We start from the raw sequence: 25,442 nt of genomic DNA on the forward strand, positions 1-25,442 counted from the left end.
TCTAGCACACACAAGGGTGCTACAAGTGTAACTACTCTGGATAGATAGCATAGGGAAGGGTTAACACCCCTGTAAGGTTTGTTTTGTTGTCTGTGCCCCTGTTCAGAAGATTTCACCTTACTTTCTGTCCCTGTAACAATTTTGGGTTGTTGTGGAAACAAGGATTGATGATAAACCTTCAGCGAAGACCCTTTTTTCCCCATGAGAACTCTTACAGGAGTAAATTTCCCTTCCTAGAGGTAGATTTCCTCTTCCTGTTGTCTTCCTCCAGTTGTAAGTATGAGTCGTATGTAACTTGGATGCATGCAACTCGGGGACTGCCTGTACTGTCAAATGTACCATTATTCATTGAATTATTGTTTTCCTATTTGTAAAGGGTTACATCAAGCAGTGTCGTAAAAGAGCGGACATGTTCACGGAGGAGCAGCTGTGGACTATTTTTGGGAACATTGAAGACATCTACAAGTTCCAGAAGAAATTTCTGAAGACCCTGGAAAAACGAATTAACAAGGAAGCCCCACATTTGAGTGAAATTGGTTCCTGCTTTCTGCAGTATGTAAGTTCTGGAGTATTTCATTTATGGTCTCCTAACCATTATATTATGGATACAAGCCAGGGCAGAATGTTGCCATTGTATTTTTCTTCTAATTTGCGTCCTGAAGTTTCTTCATTGTGGCTATCATGGAGTATGGTGCACCCAATGTGCCTCCAGGAGCTATAATCAAATAACAGCCAGGGTAGATGCAGTGCTGTGTAAATCTTCAAACAGATAGTCATCAGGCAGTAACAGGGACAGCAAGCTGATGGTCAGATCAGGTGCAGGCAAACTAATACTAAAGTCCAAAGCATCAACAATCCAGTCAAACAGATATATATATATATATATATATATATATATATATATATATATATATATATATATATATATATATATATATATCCAAGGTATGAGCAGGCAGGCTAAGCTGTTGGTTAGGCACAAAGCTTTTCTGATTAGGGCGAATGTGTTCTGCAGATACATGAGCTGCAGTGCTAAGTAATGACCAGCAGGTGGTGATGGCTCAAGGCTGATCCCTACAGTGGCCTTTAGCATCTCCAGTTTGTGACACCTATCTCTCCTGCAACCTAACCTCTTACAGCTGCAATGGAAATGGGCATATACAAAAGGGTGCTGAAATGTTATGTAAAGGAGGAAGAAATTAAAGTAGAATTCCAGCTTAAACCTAACTATCCTTAAAATGGACCCTCCCCCATCCTAACACCTATGCTGACTATATACTTGCCTACTTTCAGCCTGGTCCAATCATGTAACCCCTGTGTCAGCCAGCGCTGCCTGCAGGGTAGAGAAAAGAATGCTCAACATTGGCTGGTAAAGCCTAGCAAAGGCTGGTAAAGCAGTGATATCACCCATAGGCTCCTATGGCTCATCCATTGTTGGCGTTTCCTCCACTCCCCTGCAGCCTCTGCATATGACTGGACTGGGGCAGGCTGAAAATAGGTAAGTATTTAAAAAAAAATGTACATAGGTTAATCAGCATAGGTGTTAGGAGGGGCAGAAGGAGCAATTTTAAGGCTAGGTAGAACTTCTGCATGGACTGCGATCTGAGCAGAGGTAAAAGCAGGTCAAAACCAATTACCCGCCCCCCCCCCCCAAAAAATATAGCAGGCTTTAAATCGGAGCTTCCTGTTTTGAGTGAAGCTCCACTTTAAGTAAACAGTTAGAGCAAATACATACTGTATTTATTTCAGCTGTTTTACAATCATCTGCTTCTTAACATAGTCAGATTTTTTTAAACAAAGCAGTGCACCACAGGTACGCAGTCACTCATGTCAACCTATCTAAATTCAGCATTCAGTCTTAAGCCTTGTACACACAGTACAATTGTTGGCCAACCGAGCGTCTGATTTTTGTCTAAAGGACATGTGCCTGGATCTTGTCTTGCATACTAAGGCCGAGTACTCACGAGCAGACATGTCCGATGAAACCGTTCCGCGGACCGTTTTCATCGGACATGTCTGCCCGGGGACTTCTGTTCGATGGCTGTACACACCATCGAACAGAGGTCTGCGCGTAAACAATACGCGGGGCGTGTCCGCGGTGTGGCCGCGTCGATGACGCGGTGTCGCCGCGACAATGACGCGGCGACGTGGGCGTCCTGCCTTTAAAATGCTTCCACGCATGCGTCAAAGTCATTCGACGCATGCGAGGGATGGCGGGCGGCCGGACATGTACGGTAGGTCTGTACAGGCGACCGTACATGTCCGATCCGCCCGAAAATGGTCCGCTCGGGCCTTCACACGGCCAAACATGTCTGCTGAAACTGGTCTGCGGACCAGTTTCAGCAGACATGTTTGGTCGTGAGTACGGGGCCTAACGGTACACAATTGTCCTTCCACAAACACGAACGTAGTGACGTACTACGAGGAATTTCAGCTCTTGAGCGCCACCCTTTGGGCCCCTTCTGCTAATTTCGTGTTTGGTGAGTATTGATTTTGAGCATGCGTGTTTGTACTTTTGACTTTTGTGTGACGGACTTGTGTACTGACCATATGAAAATCTGACAGCCAACCATTGTCCGCCAAAAATTTAATAGCCTGTCATCCAACATTTGTTGGCCGAAAGTTGGACAACAATTGTCAAAAGGGACGTACTAACGGTCAGATTTTAGGACACACAGTCTGTCAACAGACAATCCCCTGCCAACAATCGTATCATGTGTACAAGGCTTTATAGTGGGCTGGGAATGGAAAATTTACTATACATATAAAATATATATGTTTAGAATCTATAATTAAATGTAAAAAATTAGATTGTAAAATGTATTTAAAAAAATATACAAATTACTATAAGTAGTGTTTACTATTTTTTGTACATTTATAAATCTATATGCATTTTATGGACTTGGTTATAATTTTTACATGTTCTTTCTTAGTAAATCATATAAATGTATTTTTTTTCTGTGTACTTATAAATTATAGATGAGATTATTGTGCTGTATATTTTACTGGTTGTTGCTACGAAGATTGGATACATTGTGGTGTTTTTCTGATATGCATGCTTTTTTATATGTCAGCAAACAGATTTTCAGATCTACTCTGAGTATTGCAACAACCATCCAAACGCCTGCACAGAACTTTCCAAACTTTGTAAAGTGAAGAAGTATGGCTATTTCTTTGAGACATGTCGCTTAGTTCAGAAGATGATCGATATATCACTGGATGGATTCTTATTGACACCAGTGCAGAAAATCTGCAAATATCCCTTACAGTTGGCCGAGCTTCTCAAATATACCAACCCCCAGCACAGGTATGTCCAGGGCAAATCAAATGATCCAATTTTTATCACACATATTTGTTTAAATTCAATATCCCTTTTCTTTTGGGCAACCAGCCCACTTGACCCATGCCTATGCCTGCTGCATTTTTAAGTAAAGGTGATGGGGGCAGGCTTGGTACTTACCTCTCTATGGAACATTGTGAAACTTAAGGTCAGTGAACACACTCTTGGCTTCCCTACTGTTGTGGTTGTCTGGGTATTGGAAGATTCCTCATAAAGTCAGCTGGGGTTTTTATATACAACCAGTGTGTAGTAAAGACTAACAGTGGTCAGAAATATAGTAATATAGCAGAGATAATTCTATCCATTTTACCCTCCACCCTTCAATATTAAATCAGCAGAGGATTCCTTTCAGAGCAGTAAGATCGTGTCTTATTGCTGAATTTGTACTTAATAAGGCACATTCCACTTTCAAGAAGAACTGATTTCAATATAGAGTACATTTTTAACCAGCTTAGCGTTTTAATAAAGTGATACACTGTAGTTTATTTAAAGTTTGTTGCTAGAAAGGATTTTCATAGCTTGCAAAAGGGTACTTTTTGTTTTTGCAATTGTGTAGCCTTCATCCACTTAGCCTTGTACACACGAGCGGATCTGTCCGATGAAAACGGTCCACGGACCGTTTTCATCGGACATGTCCGCTCTGAGATTTCTGTCTGATGGTTGTACACACCATCAAACAGAAATCTGCGCAGACAGGATACGCGGTGACGTGGCCGCGACGATGACGCGGCGACGTGCGCGACCCTGGAAGGTCAATGCTTCCACGCATGCGTCGAATCACTTTGACGCATGCGAGGGCTTTCGGCCGAGCGGACATGTCCGGTGAGTCGTACAGACGACCGAACATGTCCGACGGACAGGCTTCCAGCGGACATGTTTCTTAGCATGCTAAGAAACATTTGTCCGCTGGAAACCTGTCCGATCCGCCGGAAAATTGTCCGGTCGGCCATACACACGACCGAACATGTCCATGGAAACTGGTCCGCCGGACCAGTTTCAGCGGACATGTTCAGTCGTGTGTACGAAGCTTTAGGCCCCATACACACAAGAGGATTTATCCGCAGATACGGTCCAGCGGACCGTATCCGCGGATAAATCCTCTCGAGGATTTCAGAAGATTTCTATGCGATGGCGTGTACACGCCATCGCATTGAAATCCGCGCTGAAATCCTCTGGCGATGACGTGTCGCGCCGTCGCCGCTATTATGACGCGGCGACGGGCGCGACGCTGTCATATAAGGAATTCCACGCATGCGTCAAATCATTACGACGCGTGCGGGGAATCCCTTTGGACGGATGGATCCGGTAAGTCTGTACAGACGAGCGGATCCATCCGTTGGAATGGATTCCAGCAGATGGATTTGTTGTGCATGTCAGCAAATATCCGATCTGCTGGAATCCATCCCAGAGGAGATTTCTCCGCGGAAACAGATCCGCTGGCGTGTACACACCATAGGATCTATCCGCAGAAACCCATTTGCTGGGATTTATCTGCGGATGGATTCTATCGTGTGTATGGGGCCTTAGTGTGATACAGAATAACGCCGTAAATACTGTGGTAGGCTATCATTTCCATCCCAAGCTGAGCACCATTCACTTTTCTTACCTTAGGGCTCTTTCACACTTGTGTTGAAAATGGGCGGTTGGGTAGCATTTTTAACTCTTCCTGATTGCTTATCAATGCCATACAAAATTGTTACAATAGGAAGCAGATGTAGGTGTTCATACTGCAGCTTTGCAACTGCCTCCATTCACTTCTATTGAAACACACCACAACCGCACCTTAAACATACTGTAAACGCGCCTATGGCATTTACAGTGCCTTTATGATGCGTTTGAAAATCGTTAAAAGTGATCACTTCCCATTTTAGCCTTGTAAAAAAACAAAAAAACAACACAAGTTTTGCCTGATAGAACATGGAACGCCTGCACAACACATCCTAAATGCTAAATGCTCAATAACACTATAGGTGCATTAATGCACTTTTAGGCGGCTTTAAAATGTAATGCAAGTGTGAAAGGGCCCTTATTGTGAAATTCAGTTCTGAAAGAAAGAGTTTTGGGGTGCGGGATATCCAAAAATAGCACAGAACTATGGCAGGCATTCTGAAAGTAGGAGAAGTAGACCATTTAAAGTGCTTCTAAAGGCACATTCCCCGAGCTGAGAAAAGGCCCAAGTAGAGATCCTTCTATGCAGTCATCCTCTCCAGACAGAAGCCCAAGAGAGACAGAACACTGAAAGGTGACCAAATGTTTATCATCTTCCCAAACCATTGAACGAGGACCTCAGGGATTGGTTGGGTCAGATAAAAATCGATCGTTAAATTGGTGATTGTGCTTCCCACTCTAATTACTGGACCCTCCTCTTTCACACGGGCGCTCCATTTGCTTCATCCGTTCACTCATTTTAATTTTTATAAGATCGAATGAAAAACTGATTCAGACTTAAATATTTACATCCATTTTTACATCTGTCAGCTGGTAATTCCCTGCTGACAGGACAATGTAAACAACAGAGGGGGGCAGTGTGTACAGCAATAGAGGGGTCAGTGTTTACAAAGTGTGTACACGGGATCTGTCACTTGCCGGCAGCCAGCAGGGTCATCCTGTGACATCACCTGGATCTGTCATTTGCTGGCTCCAAATCAGTGCCGGGAGAAGCGGAGCTGTCATTCTGCCCGCCACCAAAGTAAATTAGGGGCGGGGTCATCCAGTGACTTTAGCGGATGTCATCCGCTAACATCTGCTTGCCCACAGCAATACATTGGTGCAGGGGTGTATTTAGGTTTTGTGCTGCCCTAGGCCTGACTAAACTCGTGCACCCCCTAATTTAAATATGACCCACCCCTTCCTGTGAAGTGGGGACACTAGTAATGATGGCCTGGGGGGGGGGGGGGGCAATGGATTCCCTTAATTTGCATAGATTTCCTCTCACTTCCTGTTTTGCTATGGGACAGGAGGTGAAGGGAAATCTCTGCAATGGGACAGGGATGGTAAAAAATTAGAAGCCCCCCCCCCCCCCCACAGTTGCAGAATGCCAACCGCCCACATACTGGAAGCAGTGCGGACGATATATGTGTTATATCCTCTGTGTTGTGAGGGAGACAAGACTCTGGTCTGGTACAATGGATGTTTATTCAGTACAGGAGGTACACTGGAACATGCATCTCAGGACATTACATATCTCTTCCTACATGTGGTCTCTCCAAGATGGCTACTATGCCCCTTGACCCTTGTCATCACTGCTGGGTGGAGCCAGCCTTAAAGTGCCAGTACATGTGAAACCCTTCAGGTATAACACCTTCCATCCATCCCTAAAAAACAAAACAAAAACACAACAAAACAATAACAGGCACAAAACATTAACTGATAGCTGTCCAATAACAGTCCTCCAAACACAGGAGAATTATGGAACTTCAAGCTTCCAGGAACCGTTGCGGGGTTAATATGTCATCGGATCACTTCCGTCGGCCCCGTCGAAAGTCTCGTAACCGCTCTTGCAACTGAAACCGGTCAGGAGGGCGACAGTATCGTTGAGGCCGGGCATCCAGCGATTTGGGACTGGAGGATACTGGGCTGGCCGGAATGGGTACCGGCGGGGCCAAGAAGGGATCCCCCAGCTCAGAGGGTAAACAGACCTCCGGACCAGAGCTGGAGGGCTCTGTTGGAGACGAGTTCAAAAGTTCAGAGTCCCCACAATCATCAGTGTCTGTGCATCCTGATTCGCTGGGAGCAGATCCTTGAGATACTGGTGGTTCAGCCGGCATCAGGGATTCGGGCAGTTGAGAACGAGGACGCAGTTGGTCCGCATGACGTCTGCAAATGGAACCATCTTCCAGGCGGACCTTGTACATCTTGGGTCCCAAGGTCTCTGCAATGACAGCAGGAAGCCAACGGGTGTTGGAAGCCCCATAAGATCGGGCCCATACCTTTTGTTGGGCTGTGAATCGGGGGAGCTCGTTGTGTTTGACCATTTTGTCTTGGGACTGTAGTACATGTTCCTGGACTGTTTGAGGGCGGAGCATATCCAAAACAGTCCATGGGTGCCGCCCCAGAAGGAGTTCTGCTGGAGTTTTCCCAGTGGTTGCATGTGGTGTGTTTCTGTAAGCAGAAAGGAAGGAGTCCAGCTGCTGGGGTGACAGGGACTGTTGTTTACTTGCAGCCACTGTAGCTTTGAAGTAGCGTTTAAAAGTCTGCACAAACCGCTCTGCTTGACCATTTGTAGCCGGGTGGTAAGGTGCGGTCAACTTGTGCTTGATGTTGTGGGCAGTCAGGAAACGCTGAAACTCCTGACTGGTGAATTGTGCACCGTTGTCTGTGACGATTTCTCTGGGGTATCCAAACGTAGCAGCGAGATGTAACAGTATGGAAACCGTTGCCTTAGTCGTTGGCTGAGTAACAGGAATGACCTCAGGCCACTTTGAATGGGCGTCCACTATGATCAAGAAGGTGTGTCCTCTGATCGGGCCTGCAAAGTCCAAGTGTAGGCGAAACCAAGGAACTGTAGGCCAAGTCCAGGGCTGGACGCACCCTCGAGGAGGGTCTCTTGCCGTTTGTGCACATCCAGCACAAGCATTCACATATGTTGTGATATCTGAGTCTAGGTTTGGCCACCACACATAGCCTCTGGCCTTTTGTTTCATACGTGTGCTCCCGGGATGACCAGTATGTAGCAAGTCCAGAATGTGTCTCCGGAGGGTCTGTGGAATGATCACTCGGTCTCCCCATAAAACACAGTTGCCAGCCACAGTTAATTCCATACGCCTACGGAAATAAGGTTCATACTCCTGTGTGACAGTTGCAGGCCAACCGGAACGTACCCAGGAGAGTATGGTTTTCAGAAAGGTATCCTTGGTTGTATGGGCTGCTATCTCCCCAGAAGACAAGAAGGAGAGGCTGGTGTAACGACAACTCTTGACCGGTGGAGAAGAGTCCATGGACCTCCCTGTCAGTCGGGACATAGCGTCCGCATTAGCATTGGCATCATGACCACGATACTGAATTTTGTAGCTGTATGCCCCCAAGAATAGGGCATAGCGTTGGAGGCGGGCCGCAGTAGTCTGGGAGATGCCTTTGTCAGGGCTAAAGATCTGAAGGAGTGGTTTATGGTCCGTCAGTATGGTGAATTCCCTACCATACAGGTAAAGATGAAACTTCTTAATTGCCCATATCAGCGCAAGAGCCTCTTTGTCAATGTGTGAGTAATTGCTTTCTGCTTTTGTCAAAGACCTGGAGGCAAATGCCACTGGTTTTTCTGACCCATCTGGTAAGATGTGAGATAGTACCGCCCCCAGACCATAGTGTGAGGCATCACAAGCCAAGGTGAGAGGCTTCTGGAGGTCATAGTGCACGAGCATGCGTGACGCCAACAGCTTCCGCTTAGAAACTTCAAAAGCACGTTGGCATGCAGCCGACCAGTCCCATCTGGAGTGTTTCTCCAAAAGCTTGTTCAACGGAAACAAGGTGTGTGCCAGATCTGGCAGGAATTTGTGGTAATAGTTCAGCAAGCCAAGGTATGATCGCAGCTGCTGGACGTTGGTTGGGGCTGGAGCTTTGACTAAAGCATCAACCTTGGCTTCCGTGGTGTGTATACCTTCTGCATCCACAAGGTGGCCACAAAACTCCAATTTAGGCACCATGAATTGGCATTTTGCTAAGTTCACTTTCAGACCCTGTTCTTGGAGTCTCGTCAACACAAGCTCCACATTCTGCTTGTGTTCCTGGTCGGTCCGACCTGTAATGAGCATGTCATCTAGCAGGCACTGAGTGAAAGGAATGTCCGCCAAAATCTCGTCCATTTTTCGTTGCCAAATGGCTGGGGCAGAGGCTACCCCAAACACCATCCGATTATATTGATACAGTCCCTTGTGGGTGTTGATGGTCAGAAACTTGCGGGAAGAAGGATGGACCTCAAACTGTAAATATGCTTGTTTGAGATCAAGCTTGGTGAACTTTTGACCTCCTGCAAGAGAGGCAAAAATGTCATCTACTCTGGGTAGGGGATACTGGTCTATTTCCAGTTGAGAGTTCAGTGCCATGCGGAAATCGCCACAAATGCGCAAGTCCCCATTCGATTTCTTTACCGGTACAACTGGTGATGCCCACTCGCTGTGCTCTACCTTTGAGATGACACCTTGTTCCTCCAGCCGACTTAGTTCTGCTTCCACACCTGCTCGGAGTGCGAAAGGTACTGTCCGAGCTTTGAAGAACTTAGGCTGAGCGTTGGGTTTCAGCTTGAGTCTCACACAGTCATGCTTTATTTTTCCCAACTGGTCATCAAAAATCTTTGGGAACCGCTGCTTCAGGGACACCACCCATTTCTCATTATCTCCTAATGGAATGGTAACGGTGTTACAGGGACTTATGGCGATGTATGGCATACCAAAGTGAGCAATCCAGTCCCTCCCAAAGAGAGGGGGTCCCCCATTTTCTAGGATATATAATGGCAGTCTCTTTGTCTGACCCTTGTACAATACTTTTACTTTTGCGTAACCCAGTGGGTGGAGTATCTGCTTTGAGTATGTCTGCAGTTTGATTGGTGTTGGGCGGACAGTTTTTCGGGTCTGAAGTTGTCTCCATTGTTTCTGGGTGATAACTGAAACTGCTGCTCCTGTGTCTACATCCATCTTGAGATTCTTTCCCTCAATGGTTACATCTACAGTCATTGCGGAGGGTGCTGAATGCATATGATGTATGTCTAACCTGTGGAGCACTTGCTCATCCTCTGACTCAGATGATGATGTATATCTTCCCACCATATATGTCTTTGTCTTGGGGTTCAGAGCTTGTTTATCTCGCACCTTCTTGCTACGGCAAACTCGTTTCAGATGGCCGGTCCTACCGCAATTATGACAGGTCTGATCCTTAAACCGGCAGACTTTGTAATCATGGTCTGTATTCCCACAACGGTGGCAAGCTGACTCCTGGCTTGGTGGGGGTCTGTATTTCCAGTTTGCAGCAGTTGGCTTGACTGCTGTTCTGAAAACTTCCTGCTTCACCTCTTCCCTTCTGCTCTGGGGGTTCAATTCCTCTGTATCTCTCACAGCCATTTCCATCACTGAAGCTATCTCAATTGCCTTTGTAAGGGTAAGGTCTTTCTCTGTTAACAGTCTCTTTTGTGTTGACTCACAATTCAGTCCCATAACAAACTTATCTCTCAGTGCAGTAGGTAGGTAGTCCCCAAAAGAACAGGTCGAGGCTAGTCTGCGAAGGGCGAGCACATAAACTTTAATCTCTTCACCTGTCTGTTGCTGCCTCTGATAGAAGCGAAATCTTTCTGCAATCTCTAATGGTTTAGGCTGGAAGTGATCCTCTAGCAGTGTCAGCAGCTCTGCCAATGTCTTAGCTGCTGGTTTTACAGGGGAAAGCAAATCTCTAAGAGTGTCATATGTCTTGGCCCCAACCACTGTCAGAAACACTGCTACTTGCCTGTTGTCTGGGATGGCATTTGCACTGAAATACTGTTCCAGCCTCTCAACCCAGGAACTCCAGGATGTCTGTTCTCCATCAAACTCACTTAATGTCCCGATTAATGACATTTTCCTGCTGGGATCTGTGATTGCTTTTATCCAGGTGACAATCCACAATGTCTTTGTCTCTCTCTCAGACTGATAGACACTTTGTAAATCCCATCCTCGTCGCCACTGTTATATCCTCTGTGTTGTGAGGGAGACAAGACTCTGGTCTGGTACAATGGATGTTTATTCAGTACAGGAGGTACACTGGAACATGCATCTCAGGACATTACATATCTCTTCCTACATGTGGTCTCTCCAAGATGGCTACTATGCCCCTTGACCCTTGTCATCACTGCTGGGTGGAGCCAGCCTTAAAGTGCCAGTACATGTGAAACCCTTCAGGTATAACAATATGGGGGCGCTAAACTAATTTGCCCAACAGTGTAGCACAAGCCGGCGGGGACACTGTCCGTGCTGCCCCCCTGCAAAGTGCTGCCCTAGGCCTGGGCCTTGTTGGCCTAGGCCAGGATACAGCATTGCATTGGTGTCTGTTTTTCATCTGTCAACGGAGGGAGGAAAAATGGATATAAAAAATGCCCATATGAAAGGGATCTTACAAGCAGAAGCCATAAACTGACAGAGATCAGGTGAGTCTAAAAAGGTAAACAGGTACGGCTGGGCACCATTTTGTTGTAGGTGCTCAGGGTGGTTACAGCCTAGCAACAAACCACATTAAAGTTTAATCAGGGACACTCAACCGCATAGGGAGGAGTCCCTACAATTGTAACTGTCTTCAGTTTGTTGTCAGGATTTCCTAGAGTTTTCCTTACTGTTGCTCCTAAAATTGGGTATTTCCTAGACTTCTGCAGAGAACAGAGGTCTGAATACAGGTACTTGTTGCGTGAATTGTGTCTTCCTTGGCATGTTTTGCGGTTTACACTAGGATTTCATCTTTACTGAGATAAATTTTCTGAGCTTTTGTACTTTATGCATCTAAAGGGATACCAGGTATACCAGTTATACAAAGTTCTTACTACGGTTTGAGTCAATATTACTTACTGTACATGTCTTTAATTGTATAAGGTTTTAAACTAATGTTTTATATATATTTTCATATTACTGTAAATGCATGTAAATTAAAGCAACTAAATACAGGCATTAATGGTTAATACAATGTGCACATCTTTGTAGTGCTACACAGCCATAATGCTATACTGTTCCTCCTCACAATGCAAGTATATGAGTTTAAAGCAATACACTGCCTTTCCTGTGTGGTTCATATCCTATTTAGACAGGCATTAAGCAGGGAGGGAGCCAGATTATTATAAATGTATTGATAACCTAAATTAAACTTTACATCCCGTTAACCATACTTTTTTTTTTCATGTAGGGATTTTGCAGATGTGGAAGCAGCACTCAATGCCATGAAAAATGTTGCCAAACTGATCAATGAGCGAAAGAGGAGACTAGAAAACATTGATAAGATAGCTCACTGGCAAAGTTCTATAGAAGAATGGGAGGTAAGTCTCCTTTCTGTGATTTTGAGTCTAAGGCTGGCCATATATTATACCATTTTTTTGTACATGTAGCGCCCTCCTAGGTAGGTGCTAGAGGGAGTGTATATCGTTTTTGGTTTCTCTGCTTAACAGGGAGCAGGGAGATTTATATGATGTCTGCTTAACAAGGAGCTGTCATTGTTTAGTGAGTGTGCTCTGGTGCTGCACATGCTGCCTTGGTGTTTCACACTGATCCAATAGTTATGTGGAATATTAGACAGTTGGTGGAAACCTGGCAGGTGAGAGCATGGATGACTGTACAGCCCTGGCCAACTAGAAGGGGATGTGCCCTGAGGCATGCTGGATACTTGTATTTATATCTGAAGAGCACATGGACTCTGGGTCTTCTGCAAGGAGAGGCCCAGGTAAGGAAGGGGCCTGAACGAAAAAAAAAAAAGCAGGTTCTCTTTGGGGGGAAAAAAGAGAATGAGAAAAAAGAGAGCAGGTTCTTTTTTTTGTCCAGCATTTTTTGGGCAGTTTTCTCGTCGGAAAAACTGTGAGGAGCATACACACGGCCGGGATTCCTGGCCAAAAGATCTCCTCGCGGTTTTCCCATCGGGAAAACCGGCCGTGTGTACGAGGCATTACACAGTTCTATTGAGAGAGTTGTCCTCACCTGTGAATAGTTAATTTGGAATATCCTACTAATTCCATTCTTCTATCCATGTTCTCCAAATAAATTACAAAAAACAATCCCCTAGACTGGTCATTGAAGATAACGAGCAGAAGAGTGTGGTAACCTTAATGTGTGAAAATATCCTGTAACTGGCTGTGGATTAATCAGTGGGATCATTTACCAAATCCATATAATGAAAAATGTATATACATATATGATGACAACTAATTTTGAATCATGTGTCATTTGTGATATAAAGCAGCGCTCACATAAATAAAAATAAATCAACATATAGTTAAATGAATAACAGAATGAATAAGTGAATTAAACACCCTATATGTGAAAAAATAGGTGCAACTGAAATCACACACAAATAAATCAATGGCAAAAAAATTCTAAATCCGTGAACTGAATATGTGGACATGAGAATAAAGTTCATAAGCAGAGAAATTCCTTCCAGGATCTTTAAGATGTACTTCCACCACACCACAGTGTCTGCGTGATTCCACCACCCTTCAGAAATGCGCACTCACCACAACAAATGGCCTGACACTCTCGTGTTTAGGCAAATAGGCTTAAACTGGAACACTCAGCTCAATAGATAAAAATCTGTATCAAAGTGAAAAAAACAAAAAAAACAAAGTGAAAACTCCAAGATGGTAGCCTCATGGGTAATGAAGAGAAAGAGCACAATAGTGTGATATTGCAAAGCAACTTTAATAAAAACACTAAACAATCTTCCAAAAGATGCACTCACAAAACACTCTCTTGTATCAAGCAGTGAATAAATCCAAAAAATCACAGTGTTGCACGAAAACAAACTTCTCCAGGTGAACTAGTGGTCACGGCGGATCAACGAACAGCCCAAATGTACTCACAGCCCTTTGTTTGCATACTGGAGCAGCTGCTGGGATGGATGCTAGTGTCAGATCAGACCGTCCCACGTCCAGCTAGTTCAGGTTAGATTGCGGAAGTGACCTAGTGACCACGCCCCAACATGTTTTGTCACAAGGACTTAGTCAACCCCAACCCCATGACTCATTTGTCCCTCATTTTGGTCTGTTCTATATAGATGTATATAAAATGCACTTTTTATCTATCAAAAAGTGTTTTCCAGTGCTAAACCTTTCATCTGATTTCTAAATTGCTGCATTTTTAAATTCCAAGAGCCAATATAAAGGAATAGTAGTGGTAAAAAAGCACTTGTGGGTTTAACCAATCGTATGTTTTTGTAAAATTCTCCTTTAAGGAGGCGTGGCAAGGGGTGTGTCCTATGCCTGCATACTTTTACCGATAGGTGTCCCTCATTCCCGTCTCAGAAAGTTGGGAGGTATGCTACACAGTTGAAGGTAAATCTAAAGGAAATTGAATAAGAAAATTGTATAATGTATGGTCAGTCTTTCGCTACTATTAGAACAGACGCTGGGCGCTTCTAATTATAAAAACCCTTTTGTACTCAGGCTACATTGCTTTATTATCAATCATATTACATAATCAGATAAATGCAAAATTATATATCCTGAGTTAAGATTACACAATGGCATTCAAAGAGAAAATTTTCATTCATTCCACATTCAAAATTATGCTACCAAAATTCGTTTGTGCTGTAAATTGCCTCCAGCATTGTTCCTGGTTTGTCTTGCTGGAGGCTGCCATTTTGCTGAAGCCCAGAGACCCCACTGCTGTAAATCTTTAAGCTGCCAGCTTATCGGCCTCTACATTTTCGACACAGTGCTGTAAAATAGAGAGCAACTGAGCATGTGCAGAGCATGGTGAGACATAGCTATACCTGCAAAAGGGCGCAGCCTAAAGTGATCTAGCAAGACTTCATTTTCTGACCAAAGTTCCACTTTAACAATTAAGAGGTTGCAAAGAAAAGCAAACTGCCACCTTCAATTTTCCTTATTTTTGTTTTTTAGTCCTGAGCATAAAACATTTAGAAACTAGATAACAAAACACTAGAAAATTCTCTTTAGGACTTACTTTTAAAGTTATAATAAAATCTGAGGTCTCCACAATCAAGGCTCCCTTTCAAATGTGGCTCCTCAAAGTGCTTTTGACCTCTACCACTTTGATATGCAAAGTACAAGAAAGTTATGTTCAGAGCTCTCCATATCTTGTTATCAAAGATTATGTATTTCTTTATCTCTTTAAGGGTGAAGACATTCTCACAAGAAGTTCGGAACTCATCCACTCTGGTGAATTAACAAAGATCTCACAGCTGCAATCAAAGGGGCAACAGCGGATATTTTTTCTTTTTGATCATCAGATTGTCTACTGTAAAAAGGTATTTTATAAGCAATCTTTTCATTTTATTGTAATGTTCTTGAAAGGAAAATAATGGACCTTTTATGCTTATATACAGTATATAGAATTACTGGTACATTTTAGGACATACGTCAGCTGCTCTTGCCACTATGTTTAAGCATCTACTATTATAGGTAGATTCAGGTACGTTCGCATAACTTTGCGGCGGCGTAGCTTAAAGGGGTTGTAAAGACAAAAATATTTTCCTCTTAAATTAAAGTCTGACAATAGCTGATAAAGTAAAAAGTAATGTTTTGCATTATAACTAGTTTGATACCTGTTGAAATCGAGCCGTTTTATTCACCTCCAGCACTCCTGAATCGTTATTCTCACTGACTTCCTGGTTTGCGGTGCGCATTCATTCTTGCTACATCATGATCTAATGGGAACTACAGTACCTATTAGGCTTATCCTCCATGCCTGTGAGGGATTAGAGAGCATCTTCACGCAGGGCTGTAGTCATAGGGAGGGGGTGAGCACATTCTGCTTTCCACCATGCAAAACGGCTCAGATGATGGTGGAAAGCAAGAAGAGGAGAGACAGGAAATGGCATTTTCAAACCTGGATTACTGTATTTTGGAGGTCAAAAGGAAAAACGAGGTAAGTGATATTTAAATGCTCTAGCTTACAGCAATCAATTGATCTAATAAAAAACTAACCTTTAGTGTTCCTTTAAGGAATTTAAGCTACGCCGCCGTAAGTTAGCGAGGCAAGTACATGATTCACAATGTACTTGCCTGCTAAGTTACGTCGGCGTAGCCTGAATCGGCGGGCGTAAGGGCGCCTAATTCAAATGTATTTGAGGGGGCGTGTTTTATGTTAATGAGGCTTGACCTCACGGTTTTTACGTTTTTTTTACTGCGCATGCGCCGGGCGCCTACATTTCCCAGTGTGCATTGCGGCTAAGTACGCCGCACGGGCCTATTGATTTTGACGTGGACCTAAAGGACGTAAATCGCGATTCACGGGCGACTTACGCAAACAACGTAAAAAATTCGAATTTCGACGCGGGAACGGCGGCCATACTTGACATTACTATTCCAATAGGGCCTAGCTCTAACTTTACGCGGCCTATCTCTTACGCAAACGGCGTAAAAGTACTGCGTCGGCCAGGCGTACGTTCCATGAATCGGCGTATCTCCTCATTTACATATTCTACGCCGACCGCAATGGAAGCGCCACCTAGCGGCCATCCAAAATATTGCAATCTAAGATAGGACGGCGCAAGCCTTCGTATCTTAGATATGTTTAAGCGTATCTCTGTTTGAGCATACGCTTAAACATAAGTCAGCGTAGATTCTGAGTTAGGTCGACTTATCTACTGATAAGTCGGCCTAACTCTTACTGAATCTACCTATTAGTGCTGAACTCCAGGATTAGCAAATATTGTCTAAATACTGTATAAGAGTCGTGTGTATTCTTACCTGAATCTTGGTGCTCTTTGTGTCGTTCTTCCAGATCTGTACCATAATCTAGTTTGAAACATTGCCACTATACATGAGATTGCGGCAATAAAGACCGGTCACTGCTACTCTTTCTCTTTGTGCTGGGTGACTGGTCTTGTCACCACCTTTTCTGTAGTTTGCTTGCTTTTATCTGGCACTTGGGGCACTGTTCCTCCCACTGATAGGAGACACTATTCTGCCAAATGACTTCAACAATGCAGCACCATTTCTCCCATTAACATCCACAATAGGGCACTATTCCTTCCAATGATAACAACGGTGGGGATTCCTCCCCCTAATACCAAATGTGATGTTCCCTCCCAATGATGCCAGGAAAATTTCCACTCCCGCTGGCCACGGTCCAGCCCCCCTTAATTCTGAGGGACAAAAACAGGGCCCTTTGTTTAGAAAGTTTGGAGACCCCTGCTGGGTCCCTCCCACAGCTCTACTCTCTGCACAGGATATGTACAGCACAATGATGATGTCACTGCTATCTTGGTTTATAAAGGTATTTGATGCATACAACGTGGATTTTGTCCTTTCTGGTCATTGAGAGATATATTTAAAGCGGAGTTCCACCAAAAAAAATAAAAAAAAAATTAAAAGTCAGCAGCTACAAATACTGCAGCTGCTGACTTTTAATATATGGACGTTTACCTGTCCAGGGCGCTCGCGATGTCGGGTCCCGAAGCCGATTTGTCCCTCGGCTCTCGGGTGCTGCCGCCACCATCTTCGGTAAGGGAATCAGGAACTGAAGCCTTGTGGCTTCACTTCCTGGTTCCCTACTGCGCATGTGCGAGTCGCGCTGCGCGGTCCCACTGGTCCCTGCTGTGTCTCCCAGAAGACAGCGGGGGGGGACGTAGTAAGCGCCGGACGTGGCGTAGGTCACCGCGGTGATCTAGGCCTAGAAGTGGGAGCAAATACCTGTATTACACAGGTATCTGCTCCCTCCTCCCCCCTGAAAGGTGGGAAATGTGACACAAATGGGGGAGGGGGATTCCAAAAAGCAGAAGTTACATTTTTTGGGTGGAACTCCGCTTTAAATGAAAGAAATTGTGCCTGGAGTTCATCTTTTAAGATTCAGTCCAGAGTAGCCATCTGTAGTCGAACTCCCTTACAACCCATTCATAGTTTATCTACCTTTCTACAGAAGGCCTTTCTGTGATGTCAGGAGATGCCAATATACAGGCAAACACCAGTCAGCAGTTAAGCTTGGCTCGACTCCTCCAATTACCAATACATGTCTACCATGGTTAATTTGGATAGAGCAAGGGAGGGATATAACTCCAGTCAGGTTTTTTTTTTCACCATCTGTGTCCCAATGTGAAGATTTCCCCTCACTTCCTGTCCCATAGCCAAACAGGAAGTGAGAGGAAAATACCTGCGAATTATGGGAATTCCTTGGGGACCCCCAGATCATCAGGACTAATGTTCCAATTAGATTTCCCCGCTGTTACTTTTCTGGGAACAACCCAAAAATTGGGATTTTCTTTTACTTTCACCTTCAGTGATAATGGTAATCAGGACAAATAGAGAGGGTGAATTTCCATAACTAGGGGGCACAGAAAGCAATAAAAACTGACAGGTGTTCTAATCTAAAACCAAAAGTTTTGCCTTTATGGGCACCAAATGATCAGCTTTGCAATACTGATAATAAATTAGAAACTTCTTAGCAATTCTATTATGTAATAAAACCATCAAAAAGGACAAAAGCAATATTCCTTTGGGCCGGTGTCAGTGGTTGCTGTGTGACATTCAGGGATCTTTCTGCTATCTGAGAGATCTCCAAATAAATATTCAGGTCTGTATCAAACCTGAATATTAAAAAATAGTATATTGTACATTGCCCACAGTCAGTGATTATTTCTTCTTACATATCCTTAGGACATTCTGAGACGGGACATGTTATATTATAAAGGAAAGATCAACATGGATGACATGGAAGTCATTAACGTGGAGGATGGTAAAGACAAGGACTTTAACATTACAGTGAAAAATGCCTTTAAGCTGCAGAGTAAAGTCTCTGATGAGGTTCACCTTCTCTTGGCAAAAAAACCTGAACAGAAGCAGCGCTGGCTACAGGCTTTCGAAGAAGAGAGAAAGCAAGTACTTCAAGATGAGCAGACAGGTAATATGACAGAAGAACATTGGGGACCAGGGCTTGCTACTTCTGTAGTGGTGCATTCAGATTGTGTATCATCTCCTACCATGCTTGCCTATAGGACTTCTCCAGAGCCTCCCTCTTTCCCTGGAACTCCTTACTCCAATCTGTCCAGCTCTCTTCTACTCTGTCTGCCTTTAGGCTATTCTTGAAAACTCATCTCTCCAGGGAAGCCACCTCCACCAAAAAACTGTATTTCTGCTGTCTCAATCAGCTCATCCCTCACGGATATCACTCACTTGCCCATCCCATTTAGATTGTAAGTTCTCACAAGCAGGGCCCTCCTAACTCTCTTGTCTTGAATTGTATTGTAACTGTACTTTCTCCTATTTTATTGTAAAGTTCTGTGCAAAATGTTGGTGCTTTATACATCTTGTATAATACAACATGTTGCCTATGGATCTGTAATAACACACTCATGTCTTTATACCTGTCACTAGGTTTCAGCATTAGTGAAATTCAACGGAAACAAGCAATGATCAATGCCCACAAACCACGTCCTGCTGGAAAGCCAAAAGGTGAGTGTTGCCGGCTGTGTATTTTGCATGCTAATGCCAAAAAATAAAACTATTTTTAGATGATCAACTGAGATAAAAGTGTATGTAAAGCTCAAACTTGTTTTAGTTCAATCGTATTTAAATTGTTACCAAACCTAGGACCCTGCATTTACTATATCTTGTTTCCCACAGCACATAGAACATAGAAATGCATTCATTTTAGTAAATATAAACTGCTAAATACCTTTTCTCACCAGCAGTATATAACAGTCCTGTGACTTCTATCAGTGACCATTCAAGCACTGGTTAAAGCTTGTAGGAGGAGTTTTCATTCTCCCCTGGTTTTTCTATGAGGCTGCAGGACCCCTGACCCTATGTCTGGACAGTGCTGATTGGCCCTGTGCTGATCACATGCAGCCCTCCCAAAAAAACTTTTTCTGGAATACACACCAAACTGAGCATGTGCAGCTTGTCCCATAGCCTCTGTTCTATCAGCAGATAGATTGGGGGCAGTGGAAGAAGGGAAAGGTAAGAGAAGACAGGATCAAACAGACTTTTTACACAGTGCAGAGGATTAACCCCTTAGGTTCCACAGTAAGTATAACAAGCATGCTTTACTACATAGACAGACTGATTTTATTGTTGTTGGTTTAGTAACACTTTAAATAAAGTGTAATAAAGGTATAAAAGGGTAAGGTACAGAGTATCCAAGGTACATATTATTGAACATAGCATAGTCCTCAAAGTGTAATGGGACAAAAATACATCAATAGGCCATCAATGTCTGCAGTATCAGTGTTGGAAAAGAGAACCCACCTATAAAACATTGTCTATTAAATGTCTCAGAAATTGGCCAGACTGGACAAAACTTGTGTTATCTAGTCTGGTAGGGAAGGGTTAAAAACACTGTTGGCTTTTTTTTTTTTTTTGCTGTCTGAGTCCTAAGTGTGAAGAAATCACCTGAAAAGTGAGATAAAATACCTTAAACAGTTGTCACCAGAAAAGGTGTCAAAATTTGACATGCAGACAGGAGCAGGTGGATGGATCTGCATGCAGGCATTGGAGTGCAAAATCTGGTGCAGCTCTACATAGAAACAGCTTCTAGATTTTTTGCTGAAAGCTTAAAGCGTTTGTTATCCCAAAGGATCCTGCTCCTTTAAAGCATTTTTACAAGTGCTTGTGCTTTGTAATTTGGCACCATGTAACACCTGACTGATCCTGCCTGGCTATACCCTCCCCTCTGCAAACATACAACAGTAATCATGGCTGCTGAGCCCCTGACATCGTGGTCTGTTTGCGTGCCTCTGTCATCTGCAGCCTGCTATCCTGTGTCTGTCCCCCCTCCTCTCTCTGTGTGTCACCTAGTGACAGTGCCACCCCAACCCCTCCAGCTACAGGAATAACCAATATATATATATACATACAGGGCCGGCCCTACCATGGGACCCGATGGTACCATTGTACCAGGCAGCACTTTCAGGGGGGCAGCAAATTTCCTGCCTGCACGCCATCCCATTCCGCCAGCTCCACTCCACTGTGGGGCTAATTGCCACCCGACCGCTCCTCCCGTTCTGCTCTCCGCTCCACTGTGGGGTTAATTGCATGAATAGAGCCATAACAGGTCCTTTTTATACTCCGATATACATGTATAGAGCCATGATAGGTCCACTTTAGTTATCATGATATAAAATAATAGATGTGGGGGTATTTTGGTGGGCGTAATTATTTTTGGGGGGGGGGCAGCATTTCATTCTTGGTACCAGGCAGCACAATGTCTTGGGCCGGCACTGTATGTATATATATATATATATATATATATATATATATACTATCCGTTCTGTCTCCTCTTACAGTGCCCTACTGTCTCTGTGTATTATTTAAAAAAAATCCTCCTTTACTGTATTTCATGGCGGCTCCCGGCGGTCACGTGACCGGCCGTGTCTCCTCTCCTCCTCACGTCCCGTTGATGTCAGTGGGGAAACCCCGGCCCCGCCCGCTGCTTCTGTCAGATGGGCAGAGAAGAGACATGGCCGGTTACATCAGCGCTGGGAGCCACCGTGAAATACGGTAAAGGAGGATTTTTTTTTAATAAAGCACAGAGACAGGGGGGCACTATATGAGGAGACAGCACAGATTATGTAAACATAGGAAACTGGGTTAACAACCACTTTAATTGAACAAGGTGAAGTTAAATGCTGATTGGCTACCATCACAGCTGAATGAAATTTTGCACTCTCTAGCTTTAGTAAATCAACCCCTGTGCGTTCAGATCTGTGCACCTGCTCCTACCCACGATAACATTTTAGGTTTGAAAGGTTGCTAGCGAGTTTGTTGACTCACTACCTTTCTTTTATTTATATATATATATATATATATATATATATATATATATATGTGTGTGTATATGTATGTGTGTGTATATATATATATATATATATATATATATAGTCCACGAGTAAGACAGTATTATCATTTTATCAGAATGTAATCCTCTTCATGATGGAGTCGTCGTATATAATAAAGAAAAAAGGAATTTTAAAAGGAAAGAAATTTGCTTGATTTCCCCATCAACACAGACAGTTGGGGGAATCCCTGCTGCCGAACCATTGGGGGAGATTTAATAAAACTGGAACACTCAGAATCTGGTGCAGCTGTGCATGGTGGCCAATCAGCTTCCAACTTCAGCTTGTTCATATAAGCTTTGCCAATAAAACTGGAAGCTGATTCGTATCTATGTAGAGCTGCACCAGATTTTGCACTTTCCAGTTTTAGTAAATAACCCCATTGTCTTTTCGCGGAAGGCGAAGACTTATTGCTGGCGCTGTGTTCTATTTTTGTATATTTTTGTATATTTATACTTATGTTTAATTAGTATGTAGCACCGTGGTCCTGTGAGAAACGACATTTCATTCTACCATATGTCCTCACGTGTAGTAAAATGACAATAAATCTTGACTTGAGTATAGCAGCAGCTAGCAGGCCAGACAGGACAGGCAAAACAAGCAATTGCTTGGGGCCCCGAGCTGGCCTTGGGCCCCAGCAGGGCGGGCACTCGCCGCGCCAACGCTTCCTATAAATGCTGCAGGCTGTAGCGTGGCCGAGCTTCTCTTCCTGAATCCCTCCTTCTGCAGTCTGGCCGGGTACTGCGCAGTACAGGAGATTCAGTTTCCTGTTCCCGGGCGGACTGACAGGAAGTGCACACACTAAGTGCTCACTTCCATTCAGTTTGCGACCGGGAACAGCAAACTGAGTCTCCTGCCACACGGTAAGCAGTAGGGAGGGGGGTAAAAAGAACATGGGGGGGGGGTAAGGGGGGAGGCAGTTATCACCCATTTTGTATGAAAAATATGGTAGCTTGCTGACCATAACCCTACCTGGCAGGATGATATGTATAATAAACAATTACCAAAGCTTTCTTTCCATTTTCTATCTTTACCATCCCATTTCCATCTTATTGCTTCTTTTTTGAATCAGGTAATATGTATTAAAGATTTTTGCAAAAATTTACAAAGCAGACATTTTGCTTGGGGCCCCCAAATTCCTTCAAACAGCCCTGGCAGCTAGTGATAATTGCAGGTAAATCCCAGCAGGCCGGTTGTACCCAAGTTGATCAATCGATCACCTTTTGTATATTCAGCCTGCCCATACAAAGGTCGAATCTCGTTCCGTTCATGTTGAACCGACCAAGATTCAAACCGTGTATGGCCTGCCTAAGTGACAGCACTGCTGTGGCCTGGTGTGAAGGTGCATTATGAAATCTCACTACTGGAATCTTTGAGAGATATTGGCGGCAGCAGGTGAGTTGATCCACTGGAGCACACCTAAAACTGGAACAGCAGCCATGTTAATGACAGGTACTCTTTTATATAAACTGAGCTGAATACCCAGAGCTATTAGCACTTCAATAAAATGTGTTCCTCCCTCTCACATTCCTTAGTCGTTACACAGCAGATGACCTCATAGTATGGGTCTGGTACATGCAACTGACAAATAAGAATTTTCCTTTACAATACTTTATCCTACTACAAAGAAATAGTAAGGCCGCTCTCGTGACCTTTTATTTTATTTTTTTCAGCCATTAATCGGACATACTATGATTTCTGGATGAGACAGAAGCATCCCACGTTGCCCGCCAACCTCCCCCAGCAACAAGTCTTCATGCTTGCTGAACCCAAGCGTAAACCCTCCAACTTCTGGCAGAACATCAGCCGGCTGACTCCTTTCCGAAAATAAAAAGCAGCTTTGTGTTCTGCTCTTGCCTCCTGTACAAAGAAAGCACTTTACTCACAGTTGACAAGAAGTGCCCGTGCCTGGGACTCCTACTTTTCCTCTTACAGGGCATGGTGCTAGCTGGTACATTACAGTATATTTATTTTTTAATAAGCGTTGGACATCTTTTTCCATGTTTTGTTGTTGCTGCCTCTGCCCAGGTCAAGTGGCCCATCCGGAAGTGTTGTAGTTTCCTCTTTTGCTGTTAATATTAATGGACTGTATGTTTGTTTTTACACTGTTTACCACCAGAATCTTTTAAAAACTCCTACTGACGATCGATATACAATGGATATTAGGTTGAAGTTGATGTAGCAGGCCTTAGAGTTTCAGAACAGTCAGTTATGCTGATAGCAATGTTCGCTAACCTGCTGCCATTTCAAAAGCAGGTAATATCTGATTGGTTGCTGAGTGGCGATGCAAAATTGATTTCAGACAATCTGATCAACGAGGCTCAGAGATTTAGAACTGTTTCTGTGATGTTGCAGGACATTAGTAACCATACAGGTGTATTCTATACTAGGTGGAGGCAATGGCACACGTTTGTTCGGTGGGGGAGGTTTACAAAGACGGAAGCAGAAAGAAGCCGTGCAGAACAGGCTCAGCAAGCGTTCTTATTTAAATGTTCCCATCTAGTCTTCAGAATTTTTTGTCGTTCTATAAAACATGACATATGCCCTGTACACACGATCGGATATTCCGTCAAAAAAAGTCAGATGTGAGCTTTTGGTCGGAAATTCCGACCGTGTGTATGCTCCATCCAACATTTTCTGTCAGAATTTCCGCCAGCAAAAGATTGAGAGCAGGTTCTCTATTCTTCCGATGGAAAAAGTTCTTGTCGGAAAATCCGCTCGTCTGTTTGCAATTCCGACGCGCAAAAAAAACACGCATGCTCAGAATCAAGCAGAAGAGCCGAACTGCCTATTGAACTTCATTGATCTCGGCTCGTCGTACATGACCGCGTTCTTGACGGATTTGAATTTCAGACTAGATTTGTGTGACCGTGTGTATGCAACACAAGTTTGAGCCAACATTCCATCAGAAAAAATCCACGCTTTTCTTGTCGGAATTTCCGATCGTATACGGGCATTAGTGCAAGTTGAGGTACAATGGGTCACCAATGTATTTAGAAATGAGGCAGATTTGCTAATCTCCTTAACAAACAAGACAAAATAATCACAAATTATTAACATATATGTCCAGCCAAAACCTTTTTTTTCATTTTGGTTGGGGTGGGGTAGGATTTGAACCCCTGTCATGTTTTTATTATTATCTGGGCTTCTGTTAGGTAGATCTCCCCTCCTTTCCTGCTGACAGTGTTTTAAGGCTCCATGCACAGAGCTTTTAGAGGCCACATATGCTGTTATGTTGGGCATATTTCCACGCCTGGGAAGCCCAGGTGCTTCTTACAGCAGCCCCGTAGATATGAATGGCTGTGACCAGCTGTTAATAGACATACAATGGTACTCACATAAAAATGTGCAGTGTACTGGTGTATTCGGGGACTACACTGTGTGCCTGTTTAAGGGAGTAGGTGAGTACCGGCCTATACTCAAATATAGCCACAGTGTGGCTGTCTGCAGCACCTGGGCTTTCCCTCTGCAGGTTTCAATGACTGTAGGGTTGTGCATAAAACAATAGTTCTCAACCATTTCAGCATGGTCCACTGCCGAGCAATGGCCTCCCTCCTCCCGCCTTCTGCTAGCTGTAGTTTCCCTAACTTCCCACAGTGCCTCCTAGCTCCCATAGTGCCACCCAACCTCCCATAGTGGCCCTGAGTGGCCCTCAATCTCT

The 25,442-nt window shown here is 43.9% G+C and overlaps 1 protein-coding gene across 4 annotated transcripts in view; it reads left to right on the forward strand.

Moving 5' to 3' along the window:
- Window positions 1-23,884, forward strand: part of ARHGEF4 (Rho guanine nucleotide exchange factor 4) — a 259,115-nt gene extending 235,231 nt beyond the window's left edge. For all 4 annotated transcript variants that reach the window (XM_040348980.1, XM_040348982.1, XM_040348981.1 and 1 more), the window contains 7 exons: window positions 377-556; window positions 3,075-3,307; window positions 12,188-12,317; window positions 15,125-15,256; window positions 18,606-18,849; window positions 19,323-19,400; window positions 23,455-23,884. In XM_040348980.1, coding sequence (XP_040204914.1) covers window positions 377-556; window positions 3,075-3,307; window positions 12,188-12,317; window positions 15,125-15,256; window positions 18,606-18,849; window positions 19,323-19,400; window positions 23,455-23,612 — 1,155 coding nt within the window. In that variant the 3' untranslated portion in view covers window positions 23,613-23,884. The remainder of the gene's footprint in view (window positions 1-376; window positions 557-3,074; window positions 3,308-12,187; window positions 12,318-15,124; window positions 15,257-18,605; window positions 18,850-19,322; window positions 19,401-23,454) is intronic.
- The last annotated feature ends 1,558 nt before the right edge of the window (window positions 23,885-25,442 follow it).

This window comes from Rana temporaria, chromosome 4 (assembly GCF_905171775.1).
Source record: "Rana temporaria chromosome 4, aRanTem1.1, whole genome shotgun sequence".
NCBI lineage: Eukaryota > Metazoa > Chordata > Amphibia > Anura > Ranidae > Rana > Rana temporaria.